Genomic DNA, 22,968 nt, shown 5'->3' on the forward strand with positions numbered 1-22,968 from the left:
TGCTCGCTCTTCTGCCAGGCTAGCATGTTCCAATGGTTGTGACAGCTGGACCGAGACAGGGGAAAACAGACTGAGGTGGCCAGCAGCTTGACCAGCATGGTGCATTGGTACCATTGCCCTCATGGCCTCACTAAATAGAGAGGCTTGTGCCAGACAGGGCAATGACCAGTGGTTGAGCAATCATGCCACCCTAGAAACGTGCACTGGCATTTTAGAAAGGTGAAACTACTTGTTTCAAGGAGATTTTCTCCAGCAGTGGCATATTTTTGATGTAGCAATAGTATGAAATTTGTCCGCAAGACAAAGTTGATGCACTGAGTGAGGACTCATTCATTTTATGCAACCACAGCAAACAGTAATATTGTTTCTGCTCCTCTAAGTGAGGGTTCCCAAACACAGTGACTGCCTGCTGACAGGCAGGATTTCAGCATTCCCACTTGAAACTACCCAGACTTGAAACCATGCCTCTCTCCAAAGGAGCATCAAACCACTAACTTGGAGTTGCTGAGTGTTGCATCTTTCCGTGATTTCTGGGCAAAATGAGGTCTGCTCACTCCTTCTGCAGGGGAGAGAATAGAAAGAAAATAAAAGCACGCTGTGGGCTCTGAGGACTTGCCCACACCACAGATACTGGCATTGCAACACACCCTGATTCCACCCACGCAGAGGAGTGCGAGCCATGTTCTAACACGATCGTGCCGCGAGGGTTGTCACTGACACAGTTGCATCTCTAATTCAGATAGACTCCTAGTATCTCAGAGCTTGACTCTAACCTCATATGAGCTTTATATCTGCCAAGGAGTAACTCCTGACTTACACTAGCAACTAGAGCCCTTTCCTCCTTTTTTTTTCTTTCTTTTTTTTCTTTTTTCCCCTCCCTGCTGCAATGTTTGTCCCTGTATGTTAACCCTGACACCAAGGCCAGCAAGAGGCTTTGCAGTTTGTTTGAGGTTCTCTCCTGCAGTCCAGAAATGAAGTAACTGCGTGAAGGGGTTGTTTGTAATGGTGTTGAAACAGCTGTGCTTCGCCTGTGATAGGGCTGCAGCCTGAGTCAGCCTACTCTGCTTCAGAAACAAGTGTAAGAGGAATAAGCACTAGCTGAGCAAATCATGCTGACTTTGGGACCGAGGTGTTGCACTCCAAGCCCTGCTTCTGTCTGGAGAAATCTTCTAGAAGTTCTCCCAGGCTGCTGAAGTTCAAGGTGTGCTTTCAGCGTGGTGTTACCTTCGGCAGCCCCGCGGGCAGGGTGGGGAGCAGGAACACTCGGCAGGGCAGCCTGCTCCGGGCCTCCTGCTTGAGAGGTGACAACTCTTGCCTTAAACATGTAGCACTCTGCAGCCCCCTCTTGCTTGAGTGACTAAAATGCCAACTTATACTAGTTGCATGGTTAACTCGGAGCGTCAAAGGTTGCTGTGTTGCCTCCTGAGAAGTCTCCCGAGCTACATGCACAGCCAGTCCACGGTTAACAAATACTTGCTTTGCTGCTTCCTCCGCAGCGCTCTCCTCCTGGCTGGAACAAGGCAGCGATCTGGCTGTCACAGATAGATGGCAAGCTCTTTGGGGGAGAGTCTGCCAGTGATCCTGGAGCAGTGCCCAGCTTGGGAATCCTGCTTGTGAGGAGTTTTGGTTTGGGGGTTTTTCACTTGAAAAGTGCCATAGCAATTCTAAGAATAGGAATTAACTGGCAGGGGAGGGGAAGGCGGACACTGCACTGAAGAACAAGTATACTCAAGACCCTGCTGTGCCTGACTAAGGCTAAGAAGTAATCTTGGATCTCTCACATGATACTGGAGTGTCCAGATACGAACCTAGGCCTACGCTGGGGAAGCCAATGCATATTCATGATATTGCATCATCATTTTTTTTCACTTAAACTTTTCAGTCCCATTATGTAATGAGAATACTTCAGAGATCTAGTTTCATGGGAGGTGAGGAGAAATTTCCTGCCTAGCTCTACCAGTTGGTCGGTAGCATGGGAACACAAGCTTCAAGGCAGCCAGCCAGAAGGCCACAACAGCAAACCCTGGCCCACTTTGTCTATAAACCCCCCAACACATTCTCCTATTTTTCCCAGAGCTCTGAGACTTCCGGTGTTGCTGGAGTTGGCACCGGGAGGGAAGCTGATAGTTTCCCCTCTGAGCAGAGGCGTAGTGGGACTACTCTAGAGGGACCTTGATCTCAATGTCCTTTGCAGAGGATGCTCCAGAACAAGCCTTCAAAGGGAAGTGACTATAACTAGTGAGCCGTTCTTAGTAAGAAGATAAAACTTGCCCACTGCTGCTTCAGCGTTTCTGGTCTCTGGCCCTGATGACTTTCTGAATGAGAGCTAAAGTCTCGCCAGTGTTTTTGTGGAGAAGGGGAAAATGGATTAAGCTGTGGGAAAACCCACCTCCATGTCAGTCAAAATTGGGAAAATCTGAGGGCTTTTCTCCCTACAAAGGTATTAAGCAAGTTCAGTGAGCTTTTTTTTTTCCAAAAAGTAAATACTGTTTCTATTTTTAGACTCCATTGTCACTGAATTGTTTGAGCTTACCAGGTTTCTAAAATTAAAACTGAAAAAAGACTTCCCCACTCATCTTAGGGCAGTTGCATTTCCTGACTTTCAACAGCCACTATTAGCAGGGCTTGTCAGAAAGACAGTAGCAATCTGTCATGGTCAGGGTGAGACAAATATTAAGTGATTCACACCACTAGCACCTCTTCTGCAGCGTGCAGTTTTCATCCAGTCCTGGGGCAACAAAGAGCCTTTGCAGTGAGAAGGTGAACCAGAAGTCCCTCTAGTAGAGAACATGCACCACTGAGATAAAAAAGAAACAGCTCTCGCCCACTTCAGGCCTGCAATTTTGAAATCAGCCAAATGTTCTTAATAGGAAGTAGCCATCCTACTTACTTTATTTCTGATTACAGTCTGGGGACTGAGGGAGGAGACTGAGTACAGTCCCTGGTCAAACATAACTTGCGCTCTGTAAATCATGAAGCCTCTCAAGTATCTTCACACTCTTTTGCAAGAAAGATTAGTGATTCCCTGAAGTTCCTAGGCCATGATGGATCGCAGATCCATCACCCTCTGCTTTTCACCACTGTTGCTAGATTTTAATTCACTGGTGGAAACTTAAGTTGTACTATTGCTGTTACCCCTTTTTTCCTTTCAGCTGCAGCTGACTTGACTATGGCATCTGAAAAGAAGACCACAAAAAACGATCCGCTAAAGGCTAAGGAACAGCAGCAAGCGGTAGGTGCCGAGGCAGCTGGTACTCCAACATGCAGCAGTTAAACTACCTGCTGACAGATACAGTGGTAAACGAACTTCTGTCACCATCTCAAATCCAGGCTGGGAGTAGGGGAAAGATTAACCGTATGAAGCCATGACTAGATCTAAACCTTCAGTTAATGCAGAGGCTGACTTTTCTTGCTCAAGAAAGAGAACTCCAGGGCTGGCTCAAGTAATGCAAATAACTCTGAAACATTAGCTGATATAGGTCCTATTTCCAAATCTGGGCTTGATGGGGCTAAAGCCCTGTGTGACTCAGATGTGACAGAGCTCCAGCTTCTAATTCTGGCTTGCCACTGATTGCTAATGGATTTCAGACAAGTCCCTTCAACTGTGAGCTCAAGAAGGACAAGGAGATGGACTTGACGGCACTTAGGACCTTTCTGGATATACACATGGTTTGCATTCACTCACCAACTTGAGGCAGGGTGTCTAATGTCACTTATTTCTCTTGGCTTTTAGAGTGCTGTTAACAGGGTAACCAACTTGCCCTTGCTGAACTCTGCGTTCAACCTGGTCTCATCTGCCTACAATTACACCAAGGAGACGCACCCTTGCCTCAGCAGTGCCTGCAGCGTGGCTGAGACGGTGGCTGCTGTCGCAGTCGGCAGTGTGGTTGGTGGCGCACAGCCCATCCTGAACCAACTGGAGCCGCAAAGTAAGTGAAGAGGCTGGAGAGCCCCTCTCCCCGCAGCGGGGCTAGCTGGGGAAGGGAGTCTCACGGGCCCTCCGAGGCCCTGCTAACATACACCAGGCTCAGCAAACAGACTGAGAGTAACAGAGGATCAGGTACCGGTCCTATCCCAGGAGGTAAACTCAGCTCCTCATCTTTAGAAAGAAGGAAGAGGAAAAATCAGCTTTTTTTTGTTGTTTTTTTCTTGGCCATATGTCATCTTCAATAAGTAAACTATCTCAAAATGACAGTAGAAGTTGCCTCTTAAAACCATGTCTCTTACAAAGTCATTCCCACACGTGTGACACAGCCTAGATAACCACTGTGGGCTTAGATTATCCCTCTGCTTCGTCAGGGTGCAAGCCATGCCCCTTCTGGGTAACATCTACAGCACCTTGTCCTAGTTAGTTGTAGCACTGCTGACTCCTCCTCTCTGCTGCTCCCAGCCGCTGAATTTGATGGATAAGGGATTGTCATTAGCAGAAGTGAAGTTTGACCTCTTGTCTGTGGTTTCTTTAAGCTGAGAGGCAGATGCTCCCTGCTCTGCCTCTATCACTCCAAGCTGTGACTATCCCATCAGGTAGTATCAGCGGCTGTTCTGCCTGTTGCTCAGTTTGCCTCATCCCAAGACAGTAAAAAGCCATTAATCTGCTTCCCTATCCACTGGAAACAAGTATTACGCTCCGGTTGGAGCAATGTGCTGTCAATAGCTAGAAGGCTGGGAAGGCAAAATGTAGAGACTATTTAACCCTGACTCCCATGCCCCCCAACAGTGATTTTTTTTTTTGGGGGGGGAGGGGGAAGGGCTTACTTTCATGAGCTCATCCTGCATTGGGCACTGTAGGGTCAAAAAACCCTCCAGACTGGAGTAGAGGGACTAAACTAGTGCTTGTCCTTCTGTCTAGTTGCGCTCATCAATGAATATGCCTGTAAGGGACTGGATCAACTGGAGGAGAACTTGCCTTTTCTTCAACAGCCAGCAGATAAGGTAAAGCAAAGGCTTTTCCTGGGAAAGCCATGACTTAATCTCTTCTTGCTTGATGGAACTGTTATGGGCACAGAAATATATGGGGAAACCAACTTCGGCAGCACTGATTTGTCAGGTCAGTACCTGGATATGGGCTACAGCTGCCAGAGCTAGGGAAGGCATTGCTAGCTGATGAATGCTGGGGATCTGCCTTCAGCATGCGGAAATAAAGATTTCCGTGTGACTACAGGCATACTGATTTCCCCAGTTCTCCCACAAGGGTGCAGGCACAGCATAGCCATGTGAAAAGCTACCTCAGGGAGGGAAACCTATGCTGGAAAAAAATGTTTCATCTTTCTCTGCCTCACCTTATTGTAGGTCATCTCAGACACCAAGCAGCTGGTTTCTGCCAAAGTGACATCTGCTATGGATGCTGCCTGTGAGGCAAAAGAAGCAATGGCTGATAAAGTGACTGAAGCTGTGGACCTCACTAAAAATGTTGTTGGGGACAGTGTTAAGCTGACCAGATCAGTGGTCACCTCCACTGTCACCAGTGCTATGGAGGCTGCTCAGGGTGCAAAGAACCTTGTGACTAACCGGGTGACCGAAGCAGTAGACCTCAGTAAACACATTGTGGAGGACAGTGTTGGACTGACCAGGTCAGCAGTTGCCTCTACTATCGTCAGTGCTGCGGAGGCTGCTCAGGGTGCGAAGGACCTCGTGACTAACAAGGTGACTGAAGCAGTGGACCTCACTAAACACATTGTGGAGGACAGCGTTGGACTAACAAAGTCAGCAGTTACTTCTACTATTACTGCTGCTGTAGGGGCTGCCCAGGGTGCAAAGGATCTCGTGACCAACACAGTGACTGAAGCAGTGGACCTAACCAAAGAGGCTGTTCAGGATGGTGTTGAGAAGACTAAATCAATGGTCACTTCCACAGTCAATACAGCTCTGGATGCTGCATATGGCACCATAACTAGCAAAATGAATACAGCCCTGGAGCACAGCAGAGAGGCTATCCAGGAGAGTGTGGAGCTCACTAATTCAGTGGTGACCAACAGCATAAGCAAAGCCAAGGCAATGGGCCAAGCTGTGGCAGGTGGTGTGGAATCTGTCCTGAGCGTATCAGAAGATCTGGTGGATCACTACCTCCCCATGACAGAAGAAGAACTGGGTGAGAAAATGCTTAGCTGATAGTTGTAAATGCAAATCCCTTTTCATATGACTAGAGAGCACCTGACTGCAGGAGTCATCTGTTGAAGTAGATAGGTAGCTCCGAATGTCACCTAGTTGGCTTTCTGTCAACACTGACTTGCTACATGGTATGGGACAGAGTTCAAGCACTTGCTAGCTACTCCTTGTCTTGCCTATCAGCCTCAAGGCAAACAACAAGTGGGTGCATGCTTCAACATATTTGTCAAGTCTGTTTATCTGAAGAGATCCCTTCGAGCTGGGACTGGCCTATCCATAATCTCTGAACAACTGCCAACCCCTACTGTTTATACAGCGAGCTTTAGCTTCCTCCCATGTTTTACAATGGGGAATCTTACCTTTCCCCCCCCCAGCTGGGAGGGCAGAGCATGGAGACAAAGGTGTGAGGGCAGAGGCCGCCGGGCTTTGCCAGTGATGGGTCCAGGGCCAAAGGGGATGGGGGCACAGGGTAGAGAAGAGACATCCGCTGACAGCTGCATCTCTGTTGTTCCCTCTAGGTCAACTTGCCACTGCTGTTGAGGGATTTGAAATGGCTTCTGTGGAGGAGCAGAAACAGCAGCAGAGTTACTTTGTGCGCCTGGGTTCCCTCTCTAACAAAGTCCGCCACCGAGCCTACCGGCACTCCCTGAACAAACTGCAGCATGTTAAGCAAAGCACCGAGGATGCCCTCTCCCACCTGCAACTAGCAATAAACCTGGTACAAACACCATTTTTTCCTTTTCATCCCAGTCTGCAGAGTTCCTTTCCCCCGCTAGCACCCAGATGGAGGTACTTCCTCCATCCTGCACCTAAGGTGTGTTTTCTGCTGCATGTCCCTTTGGGTGCCTCCCTGACAGGTAACACTGCAGAACGTGGTTCTGGAAGCTGCTTCTTTATAACATGATCCAGTGCTTAGCAGACAAGAGCACTTTTGCCTCTCTGTATGTGCTTGCAATATAACTGTTCCTCTCATCTTTTTTTCCATCAGATCGAATGTGTGAAAGATGAAGTTGGCCAGAAGCTTCTGGATGGGCAGGAGAAACTCTATCAGCTATGGATAGACTGGAGCCTGACCCAACCCAAGGGAAATCAAATTAAAACTGCCTCCCAACCAGAGGTATCCCTAGAAGGGCGTAACCAGACCTTTTATGGATAGTGTGCATCTCATCTGCTACAGTAACTGAGCTATATCTCTTTCCCAGCAGGTAGAGTCACGGACTCTAGCTATGCTGCATATCATCACCCAGCAGCTACAGCCTGCTTACAAGAATCTGAAAGCCAGCATCCAGGGCCTCCCCAGCAACATCCAAGAAACTGTACATCAAGCCACTCAAAACATCCAGAAGCTCCACACTTCTTTTTCCAGTGCTAAGTCCTTCCAGGACCTCTCCAGCAGCACCTTGACCCAGGGCCAGGACTGTGTGAGGGAAGCCCGAAGGTCCCTAGATGACCTGCTAGAATATGTAACTCAGAACACCCCTCTAAACTGGCTTGTGGGCCCCTTCAGGGCATTAGCCAAAGTATCACAAGACAGCAGAAAGGAGAAGAAATGTATTATGATGACTGATATGAAATCACCTGCTTTGGAAAAGGGTACATCACCAAAGGAGGTAGCTAAAGCACCCAAGGAACCTAAGGGGACAAACAAGATCCTGGGGGAGGGGTCTGAAGTGCTAGATAAGTTGGAGGAGAAGGTAGAGAAATGCACAGAAGAGGTAACAAAACCTGCAGAGGAGATAGTAACTAATGCACCAAAGGAGGATCTCTGAAAAATCCCAGCTCTTCTAGCCAAGCCCCTTGGCTAGAACTCTTTTTTTTTTTAATCATGTGCCCAGTTGCCAATCTTACCAGGAGTGCCTCCTGCTCTGATGCCCTATCCCAGGCTTTGGAGGGATGCAGCTGAGCTTACAGTAGGATGTAGTTTGCAAGGAGACTTATAACCAAAGCGGGTTGATTCTGGCACAAAGGTTGCATACCTTCTTTTATTAAAGCATGCCGCATTGAAAGGGAAGACGGGGACCTGTATTTTGGACTTTTAAATAAGTCAGCACAGCTGTATGTGTGAATGGCTAATTCTTGCTGAGATGAGTTGTAGGAGAGAAGAAATGCTCTTGAAACTTATTTTTAAAGTTGGATTTTTTTTTTTAATAAATTCATCTAAGCTGCATCTTAAGAGGATGATGCACTTGACCTCTTTGATACTGTTTCCCTCCTGCTACAAGTTTAAAACTCTACATTACAGACACTACTTCCTTTCTGACTGTGCTGCTTCCTGCGAGGCTGAGACCTGCAGCAGACCAGGAACAGCTCGGGGCAAGAGGGTCCCTCTCCAAGGAGACTTCTCTTTACAGAGCAGCCAAACACTTTCCTTTCACAGAGAAACACTTACAAGGTGGGGTTTTCTTTCAAGCATGCCAATTTTCAGTGGGATTATTTTCTTAATCCATATAAATGACTTTAAGGACCATTTGTTTGTGTTTAAGTAACCCCATGCATGAAGCACTTTGCAGCCATGAAGAAGCTGGCTTATGAGGCAGCTTTTTCCAGGAGTTCTCTACCATGGTTATGGGATATCTTGTCATTAAAATAGGGGAGATAGGCCCTGTTTTTTTCCCAGTAAACAATGTTTTTCTAATCATTCTTAGCGTAACTTATTTAGGTAACCCATGTCCTGGCATGGTATCAGTGCTAACGCTGGAGAAATGGAAAAAGGCAGATTTCAAAATAAAATTTGAACTGCTTTCACATAAATACCAGTTTCTTGTGTGTATCTAAAGCTGCAGCAGCTCTGATTAGCAAAGGTAATGAGCAAGCAATAGCATTATCTTCTCCCCTTAGCCTGAGTCAGTAGGAAGCACTTTAATGAATCACTTCTCTAGGCAGCTCATCTCCTAATTGCTGTTTTCCCTTCGGTTTTTCTCCCCTTTGGAAACAAACACTCTGAGTCGGTCCCATGCTCCGCCTCGGTCTTTAGTGGAAAAGTATCTGACTATCCTTCCCCGCTGGAGGCTTCTGCCTGTATCCCTGAGGTTTGGCTCTGTCCATACGACTCCCAGCATCAGCCCTACATGTTTCATTCCACGTCCTGATGCCAAACTCTCTCGCTAGAGAAAGCAGGTTCCCGTTCAGGCTCTGCTCTCCCCGGCTTGGCCCTACCTCCAGGTCGCTTTAGAGGAGCGCAGGCACCGGCAGACGGGGCTCGGCGTCCGGGCGAGCGCACCGGGCCGCTGATGACCCACCTCGGAGCGGCGCGGCGGGTCCCCTCCGCTCAGCCGGGCCGAGACCCTCCTGCCTCGGGTACCGAGCGCTGCCTCCGGGCCGGACGGGGACCCCCGCTCCGCTCCGCCCGGGCGCTCCGGGCACCCCCTGCCCCGCTCCGCCCCGGTGCTCCGGGCACCCCCTGCCCCGCTCCGCTCCTCTCCGGCGCTCCGGCCTGCCCCTGCCCCGGCCGGGCTCCCTCCGCTCCGCTCCTCTCCGGTGCTCCGAGCTCCCCCTGCCCCGCTCCGCTCCGGTGCTCCGGGCACCCCCTGCCCCGCTCCGCTCCTCTCCGGCGCTCCGGGCTCCCCCTGCCCCGCTCCGCTCCGCTCCGCCCCGCTCCGCCCCGGCGCTCCGGGCGCCGCCGCTTCCTCGTGTGACATCAGGCCCGGCCGGGACAGGCGGCTCCCGCGGCCCCGAGTCCGGCGAAACCGAAAGCGCCGCGTTTCCACCTATTCCCGGCGCGGCCGGGAAACGCTGCCCGGCGCGGACGGGGCGGCGGCGGCGGCAGGACCGGGACAGCCCGGGAGCGGGGCCGGGGCCGGAGGAGCCGGGGCAGCTCCGCGGAGCCGCTCGCCGCCCGGAGGTAGGTTGGCCCCTTCCCGGCGCTGCCCCGGCTCGCACCGCGGGAGGAGGTTTGCAAGAGCAGGCGGCACAAAACGGGGGGGACGGGGGGAACGTTGGAGGGGGAAGAGAGCGGCCCCAGGGCCCCGCTGGGCCGGTTTTTAGAGCTCATGGTGCAAGCGAGCAGGCTGCACGCTGCAGGCTCCGGAGCAAGGTGCCCGGCAAGAGGGAGCAGAGATTGGGGGGAGGACTGGGAGGTTTTGCTGACTCACAGAGGGGTAGGACATCGATAAGTGTCAAAGGTCTCCTCTGCTGTTTTGAATGCCTGGACTTCCTTTTTTTTTTCTTTTTCTTTCCTTCCTTACATGTTTCACTGAATCAGGTTTTCATAGAAAGGCAATAACTTCCTCAGGCTCAGCTTGAGCTCATTCATTAAGCAATTAGAGGATTTTTATGAGATAGAAAAACAATTTGAAATTACAAACTTTCCCCAGAAATCCAGTTGTTGAGAGCTATTTTTAAACACACAGTTTTTCTGGTTTTCCTTTAAATAGAGAAAGATTTTTCAAGAGGATCAGTCACTGCCAGCACATCTTCAGGGGAGCAACTTCTCTCCCGACTGCCTGCCGCAGACCTGCCAGAGGCCCAGACCTTCCTCACTCCACAGACAACTTCTGCTGGTTAATTTAACTCCGTTCAGCTGGCTTTGGTGAGTGCGAGGGCTTAGCAGGGTTCAGGGATTAGATGCGTATGGCCATAACGTGTATGTCCACGATTACATTAGACAGCTTGAAAACGGATGTGAAAGGAATATAACCTTGCTGGCAGGGTATGAGCAATTTGAAAGGAGCCTGTAATCGGCAGGAGGCTTCCTCTAAGCAGGGCTTTATTCTTTAACTGCCCATTACAAGGATGCTGCTGAGGCCCCTGCAATCAGCCCCCGCCCGAGAGAGGCCACTGGTGGCGATGGACAGTCGATATGCACCAGCAGGACACTTGGATTTACCTAAATGTATTATTAGTTCAGCAATTATTTTAAAACAGTATAGTTAACATATAATGGATGTGAAGAACTTGCTGTTTGCTTAATAACAGACTTGGAATAATGTGTGGAGCACATTTCAAACAAGCACCGGGACGTCCAAATACCAAATAGATGCAAAAACATTTATCTGCAGACCTTGCAAGGGTTCTCCCAGCTCCCTGCCTCGCTATTTCTAAACATCACCCTTTTTTCTTCTCACAGGTTCATCTGGCCAGTTCTTCAGGAGAGAGACTGTCCCTGATTCTGAGATGAGCCCCTGAGCAACAAGGACCTATTCCTTGTGCAGTACCTAAAGTACTATAAGGAAAGAAGCCTTTGCTCTAGAGACTGTAATATGCTTTTTCCACCCATGCTTCTTCAGCACATTGTCTGGAGAAGCAGCTGATGAGATGGCACAGAGTGCTGAGGTCCAGCCAAGCTTTGAGGACATTTTTAATATTCTATCGCAGATCCCAGAAGATAAACTCCTTAACCTCAAATATAAACTGAAGCACTTGATATCTACGCCCAGCAGCAAATTATTGCAAGCCATGGTCCTGCTTACTTTGGGGCAAGAAGCAGATGCAAGAATTTGTCTGGATACTTTGAGGAACAACCAGGCAGCCCTATATATCCACAGGACCAAACTGGGCACCACGGGAGTGCAGGAAGACGGTGAGGATTTGCAGCCCCCACAGCTGGATGCAGATGCCATGGCGCTTCTGGCACGGATCTACTCACTGCTGGTAGACGAAAAACTGTGCAGTTGGGAAGCCATGGTCAGAGCCTACCAGATGGCCATCAAGGCCTTTGGCACCAGTGGGAACCCTCAGGAGGAACCACTGAAGAGCACCCTGGCTGAGGCCCAGGAGAAATGCGGCGCTGCTATCGGCTTTGTGGGCTCGGGTGGCAGGTTCCAGATGATGAGATCGGACACGGGATTTCTCCAGACTGCCAGCCCAAACTTTGTGGCGCGAAGTTCCCCAGTGCAGATTGGAAGTATCTCAGACCTTTCAGGCCCACGGACCTTGCGTTCCTCAGGGAGCCCAGCTTCCTTCATCAGTCGCTTTGAGATCAGTGAGTCGCCAACAGCTGTTTTTCGCACCCAGTCTCCTCGCTGTGACTATGTCCCCCAGCCGAGCCGGCTGTGTGGAGAGCCCACAAGCTGTGCCAGCGAGCTTCTCGGGGAGAGCGAGAGCCACGGCCTGCAGGAAACAAGCTGGCCCAACAGCCCCAGTTCATATCCCGCACAGGGCGCAACCGCCCACGTCCCCAGACCAGAGCAGGCTCTGCAGGCCAGTTCCTGTCATCCATCTCTCCCTATTCCTGAAACCCAGCTTCCTACACCAAGTGCTGTGAACCAAGCTGTCGAAAGTAGTGATGTTTCCAGCACAGTGACAGCAGAACCTCAGGCACCAAAAGGTGGCACAGCCCAAAAGCAAGAGGACTTACCTACATGTCTTCCTGATTCAAGAGCCACAGCGCCTACTGGTCCCATCCACACGTCTGTAGAGGATGTTCCAGAAGGCACATCTTTCCACACTACATCTCCTGCTTCAGCCTGTTCCCTTCCTCCTCATTCATCTTCCTTCTCCTCAGCCCCTCCGCTTCAGGCAGCTCCTCCCAACTTAGCATATCACCCTTCCCTCCCCTCATCCTCCTTTCCAGCCTGCCCTCCTCCCGTCCAAACTGCAGAAGCAGCATCCACGTTGGAACCAGATGGTGAAGAGAGAAAGTTCTTCACTTTCGTTGTCCTGCATGCTAGCGAAGATGTGGACATTGCCTGTCGGGTCAAGAAGCTGCTGGAAAGCATGGGGGTTCCCAATGGCGCCACGTTCTGTGAGGACTTCCTCACTGGTGGACGCGGCCAGCTGTCTTGCTTCCAAGATGCTATGGAAAACTCTGCTTTCACCATCCTTTTGCTGACCAAGAACTTCCTCTGCCAGCCATGCATGTTTCAAACAAACTCAGCTCTGATGGAGTCCATCCTGCGACCATCCAAGCACAACTCGGTCGTTCCTTTTGTACCCAGAGAGAACCCCTTGGAGAGGAGACAGATTCCTACCCTACTGAGCGGGTTGGTGTCCTTGGATGAGAACTCCCCTGTGTTCGCCAAGACAGTAAGGAACACCTTTACCCCCAGCAAGATCAGTGAGCTGAAAGCCATGTGGGAACAGATACAGCACGTCCAGGAGCAGAAAAGGAAACTGCAGCTGTATCAGGATCACTGTCAAACACTGAAGAACTTAGCTGAGCTGAACCTCGGCTCCCCTCCCCAGGTGCCTCTGTCAGCACCACAGCCAAATCTGGGAAGCTTACAGCAGCTTCTGGAGCAGCTCATGCCTCACCGGTCACCCCAACAGTGCCATTTTCCTATGTCTGTCCCTCCCGCCACATACCCTCCTCCCTCCACTGGTCACTCCATGCCTGCTCAGCAGGGTTCCTCTCCTTCCCAGACATTTTATCTCCCATCAGGCTATCACAATATGATGCAGGGTCCAGGAGGTGCCCAGCACCTCATCATTCAGCATGCTCGAATGGTGCAGATCGGGAACCACAACATGATGCACGTGCAAACTGCCCCATCGGGTCCAAAGGACAGTGAAGAAGAAACCAGTGAGAGGCCTTGATCAGAGATGCAGAAGTTCAATCAGGGCCAGAGACATTCGCTCTTAATACCTAAGCTAAATAATAACAAACCTCCTGGGACTGTTCTTATTATTTCACTGTGAATAAAACAAGGTACCACTTTCTTGGAGCAGAGGAGAAAATGACCTTTTTTCTGTTGGACAAGAGAGGTTGCAGTATCCTGAAACTGTTTTCCTTGTGCTTATTTTCAAGTAACTGCAAAAACTATTTTCTTGACTCTCGAGGGCTACTTGAAGATTTTATAAATAAATTTTAATTAATTTATCTGTGTTTCTCCAGTTCTTTCTTGTAGAATTGGGAAAAGGACAGTCAGGAATATCTGGGAAACTGTTCTGAACGTGTGTACCTCTGGGCAGGGAGCAGAGCCTGGGGGATGGTGCTGGGACACAGCACATCTAGATCCTGTTTCAGAACCTGCTGTTGAGTTGTGTGAACCTGACCAAGTCATTTGAGGGAAAAGTTTCCAGGGGTGCTTAGGGGAGTCACTGTGGCCTCCTGCCAAGGTGCTGAGCACCATGAAGTCTCCCTGTTTTCTTCTGGTAGTCCTCTTCTCTCAGGGTCGCACAGTATCCTATTGGCACTTAAAACCAATGCCTACTTTATGTGAACAGAGCCTTCTTCTCTTTGCTGCAGCCTGCCAGCATTTCCCATTCCCCCCGGCCTCTCAAATCGCACCCAAGGGGAGACATGAAACCAGCTTCAAAAAACTTCCGTGGGGCTGTAGGCCTCTGGGCTGAGGCACTGGAGATCACTTTTCCCAGTTTCCCTCTGAAACCACAAAGAGACAAGCTTTTCGTCTGCAAAAGACAAAATTCCCACGTGACCCTAGCCACAGCTTTAAGGAAAGTATTTTTGTATTTAAGAAAACTGTAAAACTCCCAAGGACCGACACTGCACACCAGACACAAGGTTAAACAAAAATCTTTAGAGTAAAGCTGCATTTGAGGAAGACGTGACTTGATGAAAGTGAAATGGGAAGGGGAAATATGGGGAGAGAATCCAAGGAGGCAGAGGTTGAGTGTTCACTTCTCCATTCTTGCCTGCGTTTAAAGGCCAGAGGTGGGATCAGGGCCCTGTTACACTAACCGTTATACAGAGAAATCCTTCCCACTGAGATTTCTCCATGCACTGATTTATGTTATTGCTTTTTAGGGAAACGTTTGCCTCAAAGAACAAGAGTATTGGGCAGAGCATAACAGAAAGAGGGGAGAAAGCCCAGGAATGCGGGAGGACGTTCTGCAGGACCTGGGCCATGGCTACACGAGCCAGATTCTGCTGTGCCTTTAACACAGGAGCGTTTCACCAGCAGGGCGTCTGACTCCTCGCTCTCCCTCCGACTTGCCTTCTGCTGCAGCCCTTCGCCTGCTCTGTCAGTAGAGGTCAGCCCAATGCCACCAGATGTCTAGAAATGGGACTGTTCCCTCTGCGGACCAGAGCCCAAGCAACAGCAGCAAATTCTAGAGTCAACTAGCACGCCGATCTGGGGTCTGTCTGCAAGCTGCGGGGCAATGCTTGCCCTACTCCTGTCCCTGCGAAGGCACCAGACAACTGCCAAGTCCTCATTAAGGTGAGACTAGAGGGTCAGTGTAATTGATTCGGGGGAAGTGACCCAGTTTCCTAGATTTCTCCAGATGTTTGTATGCTCATGTCACTCTCAAAACTTGTCCCAGCATGCTTCAAATCAAGAGAAGCCAGCATGGTCTGGCAGCCAAAGCAAAGGGCTCCTACAGGCTGTCCTGGGACGCTGGACTACACAAGCAGGGCACTCACAGGGTGTGATTCTAGTCTTTGTCCAAGAACCATCCAAGCCTTATAACAAGCTACTGTTTAAGAAAGATATTAATCCTTGGAGAAGAGACAGTTCAGACTACATCAATTCCCTCCCAGGGAGCACTTTGATCATTGGGCTAAAGACTATTTAATCTTCACTCTTCCTTTCTGGCTCAATTTATCTCAAACTCCCTCTGCACAAAGCACCCCCTCCCAGACAGGTACTAGCCTACTAAATTAGCTGCTGACATATGAATCCCCCAGCACTGAGGGAGAGTGGAATGGGAGTCTCTCCCATCTCGCTCCTTAAAGGACAACAGGTAATGGTATAAAAGGGGACAATCACCTCCACTCGCCCTGTGTTCAAAGCTGCGACTGCTGCCTTTTTATTTTCGAGCAGGCTGAGCCCATCAGGAGGCACTGAGGATGTCTGCTGGACTGAGCACCCTGGAGGAGAAATGGATGAAAGCAAAGCTGGAGAGCCTAAGTATCAGTGCAAGCTCTGAAGCTCCTGGACACAATCAGATGCAGGAACTCAGAGAGCTGAACTGCCCCTACTCTTAAATGGCAACAGAGCAGCAGCTTTCAGAATCACAGTTTTGGATTTAAATCTCCCAGAAGTTCCTCTTTAGAGGCCACAGGTCCTTTCTCATGGATCTGCCTGCAGAAGATCTCTCTGCCTCTCTCTCACCCCCATAAACCTCAAAGAGGCTTAACTTCTCTTGAACCTCCTTGGCTGAGAACTTGCACAAGACACAGGGCTTGAGCAAATCAAAGTCTTCTCTGTCCTGAGCAGAACAAGAACCACATAAGACCGCTTCTATTTAAGAGCTGCCATCAGCTGCTGGCTTCCAACTTTGAAACAATCTGGCTTTTATTTTTAAGTTCTAAGGGCTCAGTGAGAATGGGTTAACTAATTTACTTTCTTACAGAGTCTGCTGGAATCCTCCACATGCTTGGATCCTTCTAAGGGCTTAGAAAGGCCCTATTTTCTCTCCTTTACGTCACCTGTGTTTGAATAGGTGTTGTGTTACTGCAGTTCCTGTCACACTGCAGTTGTTGCTGTGCAGCTACCAGGGCAGTCCCTCCCCTTGGGAGATATCATACACATCACTCCTTTCCCATCTATTCTGCTTTCTATAAATAAACATCATGCAAAACTGACCGGTCAATAGGAAGCTGCTCTAGCTTGTGAACAAGCTTATCGCAATCACATCAAGTTTGCTTGGATTGGAGGAAGGGAGAGGGAAAGACATGGCAGGATAACGCAAAACATTGTAGGTATTTTTTCAGCTTGTGCACGGAAGGCCAAGAAGCTCAAAGGTTACTGGAAGCAACTTCCACTTAAGAGCCACAGCCCTGTTTCAGCCGCAACAGTAGGTTCACTCATCCCACATTTTCAGGGAGCTCTCTGCTGTTGCAAACCCTGGAGAGGAAGCTTACCACTCAGGCCTTGTTTTCTCCGGGAAAATGTGCATGTTGTGCTTGTGACCCCCCTAATTGTTCCCCAGTTTCTCTGTGAACTGCCGAAACGCTGACACAGTGTCCCTATATTTACACTCCAGACCACATACTTTGTAAACAACATTCATAGAACATTAGCAGGCTCCAGAGAGCTCCAAAGATGACCATGGAAGGGGCACTAGCAACTGGCTCCAGGAAAAACTTGGATGAATTTCTCACCCCTTTTGCATTTCCAAAGAAACCTGTATGGAAGTCTTTAATGTCAAGGGAGCTGATTAGAGGTGTTAGAGATAAAAAAAATTTTAAGAAGAGAGAGAGTAGAAAGCACCTCTCAGGAGTGTGTGTTGGTGGGGAGGGGGGCAAACACTTCAATCATGGAAGTGTACAGAACGGCTCCTGGGGAGCAACGCGCTACAGCAGGATCTATAGCCATCCCAGCGAAAAAACCTCCATGCTCTGTCCCAGATAAGTGCTCAGATAATAAAATCATCACTGAAACATTTCACTGCTCCCCACAACTACCTGTTCTGCCCTGCATACTGGAGTTGGCCCAGACAACACCTACAATAAATAATGATTGTTCATAGTAATTACGCCTAAATTCATGCAGTGATTTCTCCCACCCAGTAATTACCATCAACATTTAATTGCTGGGTCCTCACTGTGTAATTACAGGTTATTTATGCTCTGAAAAAAATTTAAAAGCCCTTTTCTATTGCACAAAGCAGCCTCTTCCATGAGGCTTTTTTACATGATTGGATCCCCCCAGCTACCTGATCACAAGATCCTGGCTCCAGAGTTGCTCCCCATCCCAGCTGTGGTACGACTCCCTCTTTGTCTCTCTGCTCGCAGCAGTTCTGCGTATGGGACAGCAGTCAGAGGGCACCACAGTCAGGAACGACCAGCCAGAGTCCCCGTCCAGAGGCTGTCCCGGTTCCTGTACCTGCTGTGACAGCTGCTCACCTGCATACCTCAAGATCACTAACAGCGTAGCATTAGGGCAGGAGAAGCATCTCCCATGGAACTGCAGGCTTAAACGTCACGGTCACGTTTGCAAAGCAAACAGAAGGGAGCAACACTGAGGAATGTGTCAAGAATGGAGCGCTCAATGCAGGACCAAACTTTCAAATACTTTACGCATCCATGCACTCCCATCCTCCCCCGCGAAGGCTGAGCATTTTTGGAAATCCAGCTCTGCCTTACTGGGGAACTAACTCCAGTACCTTTAATTCTTCTGTCTGCTTTTGGCCACCCACTGACAGTTTGGGGGTTTAAAAATGTAAGTTGATGATAGCCACATTGCATCTCTCTTCCTGCTTGCTGTGCAAGGACTTAGTTCATCATAGCACTTTAAACACAGAAGCAAGACAGTCAAGTCAGTACTGAAGCCTACAAACAGTCCCAGTTACGTATAACGCAGGTAGCATCTCAGTCAACAGGATATCATCCATTCTCACTGCTTCATTTACATCGAAAGATAACGCAAAGTATTTAAAGAGAGGTGTGCTTTAAGTGTCACTGTTATCCTTTTTCAGGTGAGAGTGTTTGCAATCGCAGTACAGATAAACTTTTCCTGTGAGTAAACTCAGATGAAATGAAACACTCTCCTGTTGATTGCAAAAGCCAAGTTACTTCCATATCCACAAATGTACCATCCCTAGAAAAGAAGCAAGAGCTGCAAATAGAGGCTTACCAGCAAAAAGTCCAAGGCACTTGCATTCTAGCAGCCATTTTTTGTTTTATTATTTAAAGTTAAGAGCGCTCGTCAGCTCACAAACTAACAAATTCCATATCTGCATTTAGTTCAGATTTCAGCCAAAAGGAGAAAAAAAATAGAACATAGCTAAACTAACTCTCCACTTTACGTCTTGATAAAAGTTAAACCTCCTTGCTTTATAAATAAAAGTTATAGTTAACACTGCAAAAATGTAACGGCAGATCTACAGTACCTTTAATGGGCAGAGAACATTGGATTATTGAGGCTTATGGATATGCTGGCTTACAAATACAAGTATAGAAGCTTCAGTAGCGTATAGTGCATGGCTGTTCATCAGGGTTCTGCTCTCCCAGTCTTGACCTTTTCTCAAAGCTCAGAGGCAGCTGCTTGCTTCAACCTCAACTATGCTTTCCACTCTGCCTGGGCCAAGAAATGAGCCACAGGCTGCCAAAGCCCAGTCAATCCCGCTGCAAGAAGATAAACTGCTGGCACAGCATCGTGTTTACCAACACCAACTGTTTACCACCAAGAAGGGTTTTGTTAATGGAGGCAAATACCTACCCTGAGACTACAGATTTAAAGAGAAAAACAAGTTGGGTGCAGATCCTAATTAAACAAAGGAGCTTGCTCAAACAGTAGCCAAATGAGATTTCAATTTCAATCCTTGAAGTAGCACCATCCTCAGTGAAATTGCAAAAAGAATCAAATGCCAAAAATCAGAAGTTAACAACCCATTCCAGGAAGGTTTCCAGAACAGGATAATTCACAGAGCCCACTGTGTTGGTACTAATAAACCTTAGAAGAATAAGAAGGCACCTTTAACTTAATTTCTTCTTTGCTTCTTCCTTCAGACCACCCTCATGCAAACATGCCACAAACATTCACTTGCTTTAATAACCACCCAAGCACCACCCACGTTACAAGTACCCCCCATCCTGGAAGGGCTTGCAAGAGCACATCTGCAAAGATGGTTCAAAGTACATTGGTTTGGCTCCAAAACCTGGCCATCTCCATTCTGTACAGTTCAACTTGAGTTCTTGCTGAGCTCTGAAGCTAAAGGACCTCCATACGGGGAAGGGAGTTAACTTGTGCAGAATGGGCAAGGTAAGGGCCTGAACTCCACATCAGTATTTTGTTTTTAAGGTTGCAGGTTTTCTCCCCATTCATACAAACCAACATCTATTGAGGAAACTATATAACCAGAACTGACCTTACTATATCTTACAGGATTGAAGAAGTCTTGCAGCATAGATAGGGCCTGGCTCTAAAAGAGAAAAAATAACCCAGCTTTATGCACAATCATTGAAATCTCAGGCCTTTAACACCATTTGCTACTTGGCCAACCAAAGAAAAAGGGGGGGAAAAAAAAAAAAAAGTCCTCAGCATACCCAGCCCTACTGTCATGCAAGGCAACTACCTCAGCAGAGCACAAGCCACTCGGCCATTAGACTCATGTACCAAATCTGTGAAGGGGGCAAGGGAAGAATTAGTTGGAAGATATTTTATTCCTCACTTGTACTCCTATCTGTTCAGTACTTGGGATGAGAAGGGCTAGAGCACATATGTGTTGTATAGCTGCTCCAAAGCGTAACAGCTGAGTTAATCCAGCACTAATGGGAGAGGCAGAAGGTCCCAGGGATCTCCATTTTCCTTCCTCCTCAGGACAAGACGGTTGGCATGGGAAAGGGCAGGGGCTGCGGCCTTCTCCGGACACAGTGCACTGGAGATATCTGGTACCTGAAGCTGAAAACAATGAGGGACAGCCACGAGCTCTTGAGCCTTCTCCTCCTCCCCTACCCCTGCACATGCCGGCTTGACGGTGACAGATGAGGACAAAGCCTGCAGCCCGTCTCAGCACAATGAAGGCCTTCAGCACCTCGACAAGGATGGCCTGAGATCTCAGGCTGCACTACCTCTTCGGGGTGAAACAGATGATGGGAAAGGCTGGGGACTTCAGCTCTCCCACTCTAGTGCAGTTCTATGAAGGCTTCCAGCTCCTCAGGGATGAAACCCTTGTAGGGAATCTTGTGCTTGTCCAGAGCGCGAGCAGCAAGGCACTGGAGGGTGATGTAATTGAAGGGCTGCATCATGCTCTTGGTGAGCAGCTTCTCATCCAGCAGCTCATATGCAGTCTGCTTGAAGGCATTGGTGGCATCCATGTGGGCTCCAGCCTCCATCAGGGCACTCATGATCAGTGGGCAGTTGTTCCGGGCAGCAACATGCAGCGGGGTGTTGTTGTCATAGTCACGGCTGTCTGGGTCAGCCCCGCACTCCAGAAGCAAGTTCACGACGTGGAGCGATGGGAACTTGCCCACTGGGTAACGTCCCACTGTTGTGGTATCCTTGTCCACAGCCATATGCAAAGGAGTGAAGCCATTCTTGGCCCTGGGGCTGCACTTTAGCAGGCGGTAGATAGTCTGACGCTTCTGGTGTTCCTGCTCTGGTGTGCACTCCACCTTCTCCAGAAGGAAGACCAGGTGGAGGATAATGGCCAGTGTCTTGGTGAACTGTGCTGAGTCAACTACAGGGTCCTTGCCATGCACAAGCGCCCTCTCCACCTCCCGGACTCCTTTGCTCAGTACTCCCATGAGGTCAGAGAAGCCCAAGTGCGTAGCTAAAGTGCCTTTGGAGCGGTCCTGAAGCACATAAGAGAAAAGCTCGGCAAAGGAAAGGAAGCTACTGGCAGTCATAGGGCTGAGAGGCTCCAAGTTGCCTTGCTGCATGTCCAGAGCGTACTTCCACAGGTTAATGCAGCGTTCAAAGTTGCCAGAATCAGCATAGACTGCCCCTCGGTAACGGATGTAATAGGAAGTGTCTGGGTGAGAAGGACCCAAGATGCGCTCTCTAATCAGCAGCGCCTGCATGCGCATCTCATCTGGATCAGTAATCAAGGCTTCCAATTCCTCCAGCGAACTCACTTCCCGCGAGTAGTCATACGCTAAGACCAGCTGCCGGGGCTCAGGTTTTGGCAGGTACTGCCCACCCTCATACCGAAGCTCCATTGCCCTTCGCCAGTACTTGTGGGCTCCCAAAAGGTCACGTTTCTTATCCACAAACGTGGCACCCAGCAACTCCAGTGCTTCCACAGCAGCTTCTCGAGTGCAGAACACATTAGGGACCTGCTGTTCATCTTGACTGCAAGCCGAAGCACAACATCTCTCATGCCCCTCTTCAGCACAGCACTGAGAAGATTCCTGGCCAGCACTGCAGCACCTCTGATGGCCCCCGCCTGACGCACAAGTCCCATTCTGATTCCCTGCAACTTCCTCTTCCTCCTGCTGCAGCCCTCCCTGGATGAGGTACTCTACAATGTTGGTGTGACCAGTGATGCTGGCAGCTAGCAGAGGAGTCATGCCATAGCCATCCTTCTCCATGCGGGCTTTGGAGCGGAGCAGTAGCTGCAGGATCTCCAGGCTGCCAGACTCAGCGCAGTCATGCAGGGCAGTATTCCCCTTCACACTCCGGCGGTTGACATCAGCCCCTTTCTCTAGCAAGTAACGTGCAATTTCCCGGTGTCCTTTGTAGCAAGAAATCATCAAGCAAGTGTGTCCATGCCGGTTGGCTACTTCCAGGTCAGCGCCACGCTCCCCTACCAAGTAGCGCACAATCTCCAGGTGCCCGTCAAAGCAAGCGGCCCGCAATGGCGTGGAGTTGGTCAGCGTGGTCTGGTTCACCGACGCGCCGTGATCCAGCAGGCTGCGCACCACCCCCAGGTGCCCAGCAGCAGAAGCCGCCCACAGCGGCGGGGCCCCTTCGATGGTCTCCCCGTCGAAGTTGACGGAGCCTCCCTCCTCCACCCGAGCGCCGCAGTGATCCAGCAGGTACTCCACCACCTCCAGGTGCCCGTGCCGGGCGGCGATCAGCAGCGGAGTGCTGCCTCCTCCGGGGCCGTCGCCCCCGCCCGGCCCTGCCGTCAGCGCCTCCAGCTCCTCCCGGCTCCGGCTGCCCAGCAGCTTCTGCAGCAGCTTCAGCTTCCCATCGCGGGCCGCGTTGTACACGGCCGTGCGCAGGTCCATGGCGACGGGGGCCGCGGCGACCGCACCGGCCACCTCCTGGCCATGGACCGGCTGCTCCTCCACGCCCCCAGCTCGTCCCGGGGCAGGGGAACGGCGAGGGGCGGCCGCCGGGGAAGCGGAGCCCTGCGGGGCCGCAGGCGCCCAGCCACAGAGACACCCCCTCACCTCGGCACCAGCAACCTTCACTCTCTTCGCTCAGCCGCCATCTTAGGTTGTAACGCGAAACAAAATGGCGCCCCGACGGGGGGCTGAGGGGGCGGGGTGGGAGGAGGGCGCTGGGAAATGTAGTTTAGCCCCTCGCCACTACCCTGGCCGGCAGCGAGGGACGTGCTTTCAGGAGCCTCCGTTTCCCAGCAGGCAGCGGGAAAGCGAGGGCCGCGGTGTTCGCAGGCGGTGCTGGAATC

General features: G+C 50.1%; 3 protein-coding genes across 6 annotated transcripts; 2 read left to right on the plus strand and 1 right to left on the minus strand.

Annotated features, from left to right (window-relative positions):
* Positions 1 to 306: 306 nt before the first annotated feature.
* Positions 307 to 22,719, minus strand: FEM1A (fem-1 homolog A). 3 transcript variants are annotated; one of them, XM_067312840.1, is made up of 4 exons: positions 19,759 to 22,719; positions 6,465 to 6,662; positions 5,280 to 5,348; positions 307 to 559 (listed from the first exon to the last, which is right to left on the minus strand). In XM_067312840.1, the coding sequence occupies exon 1, from the start codon at positions 22,562 to 22,564 to the stop codon at positions 20,516 to 20,518; it is 2,049 nt and encodes a 682-aa protein (XP_067168941.1). In that variant the 5' UTR covers positions 22,565 to 22,719; the 3' UTR covers positions 307 to 559; positions 5,280 to 5,348; positions 6,465 to 6,662; positions 19,759 to 20,515. The 3 variants fall into 3 exon arrangements, with proteins under 3 accessions (XP_067168941.1, XP_067168940.1, XP_067168939.1); XM_067312839.1 differs by lacking the exon at positions 5,280 to 5,348 and adding an exon at positions 17,605 to 18,488; XM_067312838.1 differs by lacking the exon at positions 5,280 to 5,348.
* On the plus strand, positions 3,170 to 9,454 carry LOC106484487 (perilipin-3-like). Its single transcript, XM_067313075.1, has 9 exons — positions 3,170 to 3,232; positions 3,734 to 3,929; positions 4,850 to 4,932; positions 5,290 to 5,364; positions 5,749 to 5,874; positions 5,992 to 6,088; positions 6,624 to 6,823; positions 7,094 to 7,222; positions 7,308 to 9,454. The coding sequence occupies exons 1-9, from the start codon at positions 3,170 to 3,172 to the stop codon at positions 7,872 to 7,874; spliced, it is 1,536 nt and encodes a 511-aa protein (XP_067169176.1). The 3' UTR covers positions 7,875 to 9,454.
* Positions 9,872 to 14,079, plus strand: TICAM1 (TIR domain containing adaptor molecule 1). 2 transcript variants are annotated; one of them, XM_067312837.1, is made up of 3 exons: positions 9,872 to 9,946; positions 10,479 to 10,633; positions 11,171 to 14,079. In XM_067312837.1, exon 3 carries the CDS (start codon positions 11,359 to 11,361, stop codon positions 13,576 to 13,578), a length of 2,220 nt encoding a protein of 739 aa, XP_067168938.1. In that variant the 5' UTR covers positions 9,872 to 9,946; positions 10,479 to 10,633; positions 11,171 to 11,358; the 3' UTR covers positions 13,579 to 14,079. The 2 variants fall into 2 exon arrangements, with proteins under 2 accessions (XP_067168938.1, XP_013798144.2); XM_013942690.2 differs by lacking the exon at positions 9,872 to 9,946 and having other exon boundaries at positions 10,344 to 10,633.
* Positions 22,720 to 22,968: the final 249 nt, after the last annotated feature.

Source organism: Apteryx mantelli, chromosome 30, assembly GCF_036417845.1.
Source record: "Apteryx mantelli isolate bAptMan1 chromosome 30, bAptMan1.hap1, whole genome shotgun sequence".
NCBI lineage: Eukaryota > Metazoa > Chordata > Aves > Apterygiformes > Apterygidae > Apteryx > Apteryx mantelli.

Bases quoted from the DNA above. Each gene is read 5' to 3' on its own strand.
- LOC106484487 (XM_067313075.1), top strand. From the start codon at position 3,170: ATGGCATCTGAAAAGAAGACCACAAAAAACGATCCGCTAAAGGCTAAG. The intron at 6,824-7,093 runs GTACAAACACCA...TTTTTCCATCAG, and splicing joins TGCAACTAGCAATAAACCTG to ATCGAATGTGTGAAAGATGA. The intron at 7,223-7,307 runs GTATCCCTAGAA...TCTCTTTCCCAG, and splicing joins AAACTGCCTCCCAACCAGAG to CAGGTAGAGTCACGGACTCT.
- TICAM1 (XM_067312837.1), top strand. From the start codon at position 11,359: ATGGCACAGAGTGCTGAGGTCCAGCCAAGCTTTGAGGACATTTTTAAT.
- FEM1A (XM_067312838.1), bottom strand. From the start codon at position 22,564: ATGGACCTGCGCACGGCCGTGTACAACGCGGCCCGCGATGGGAAGCTG.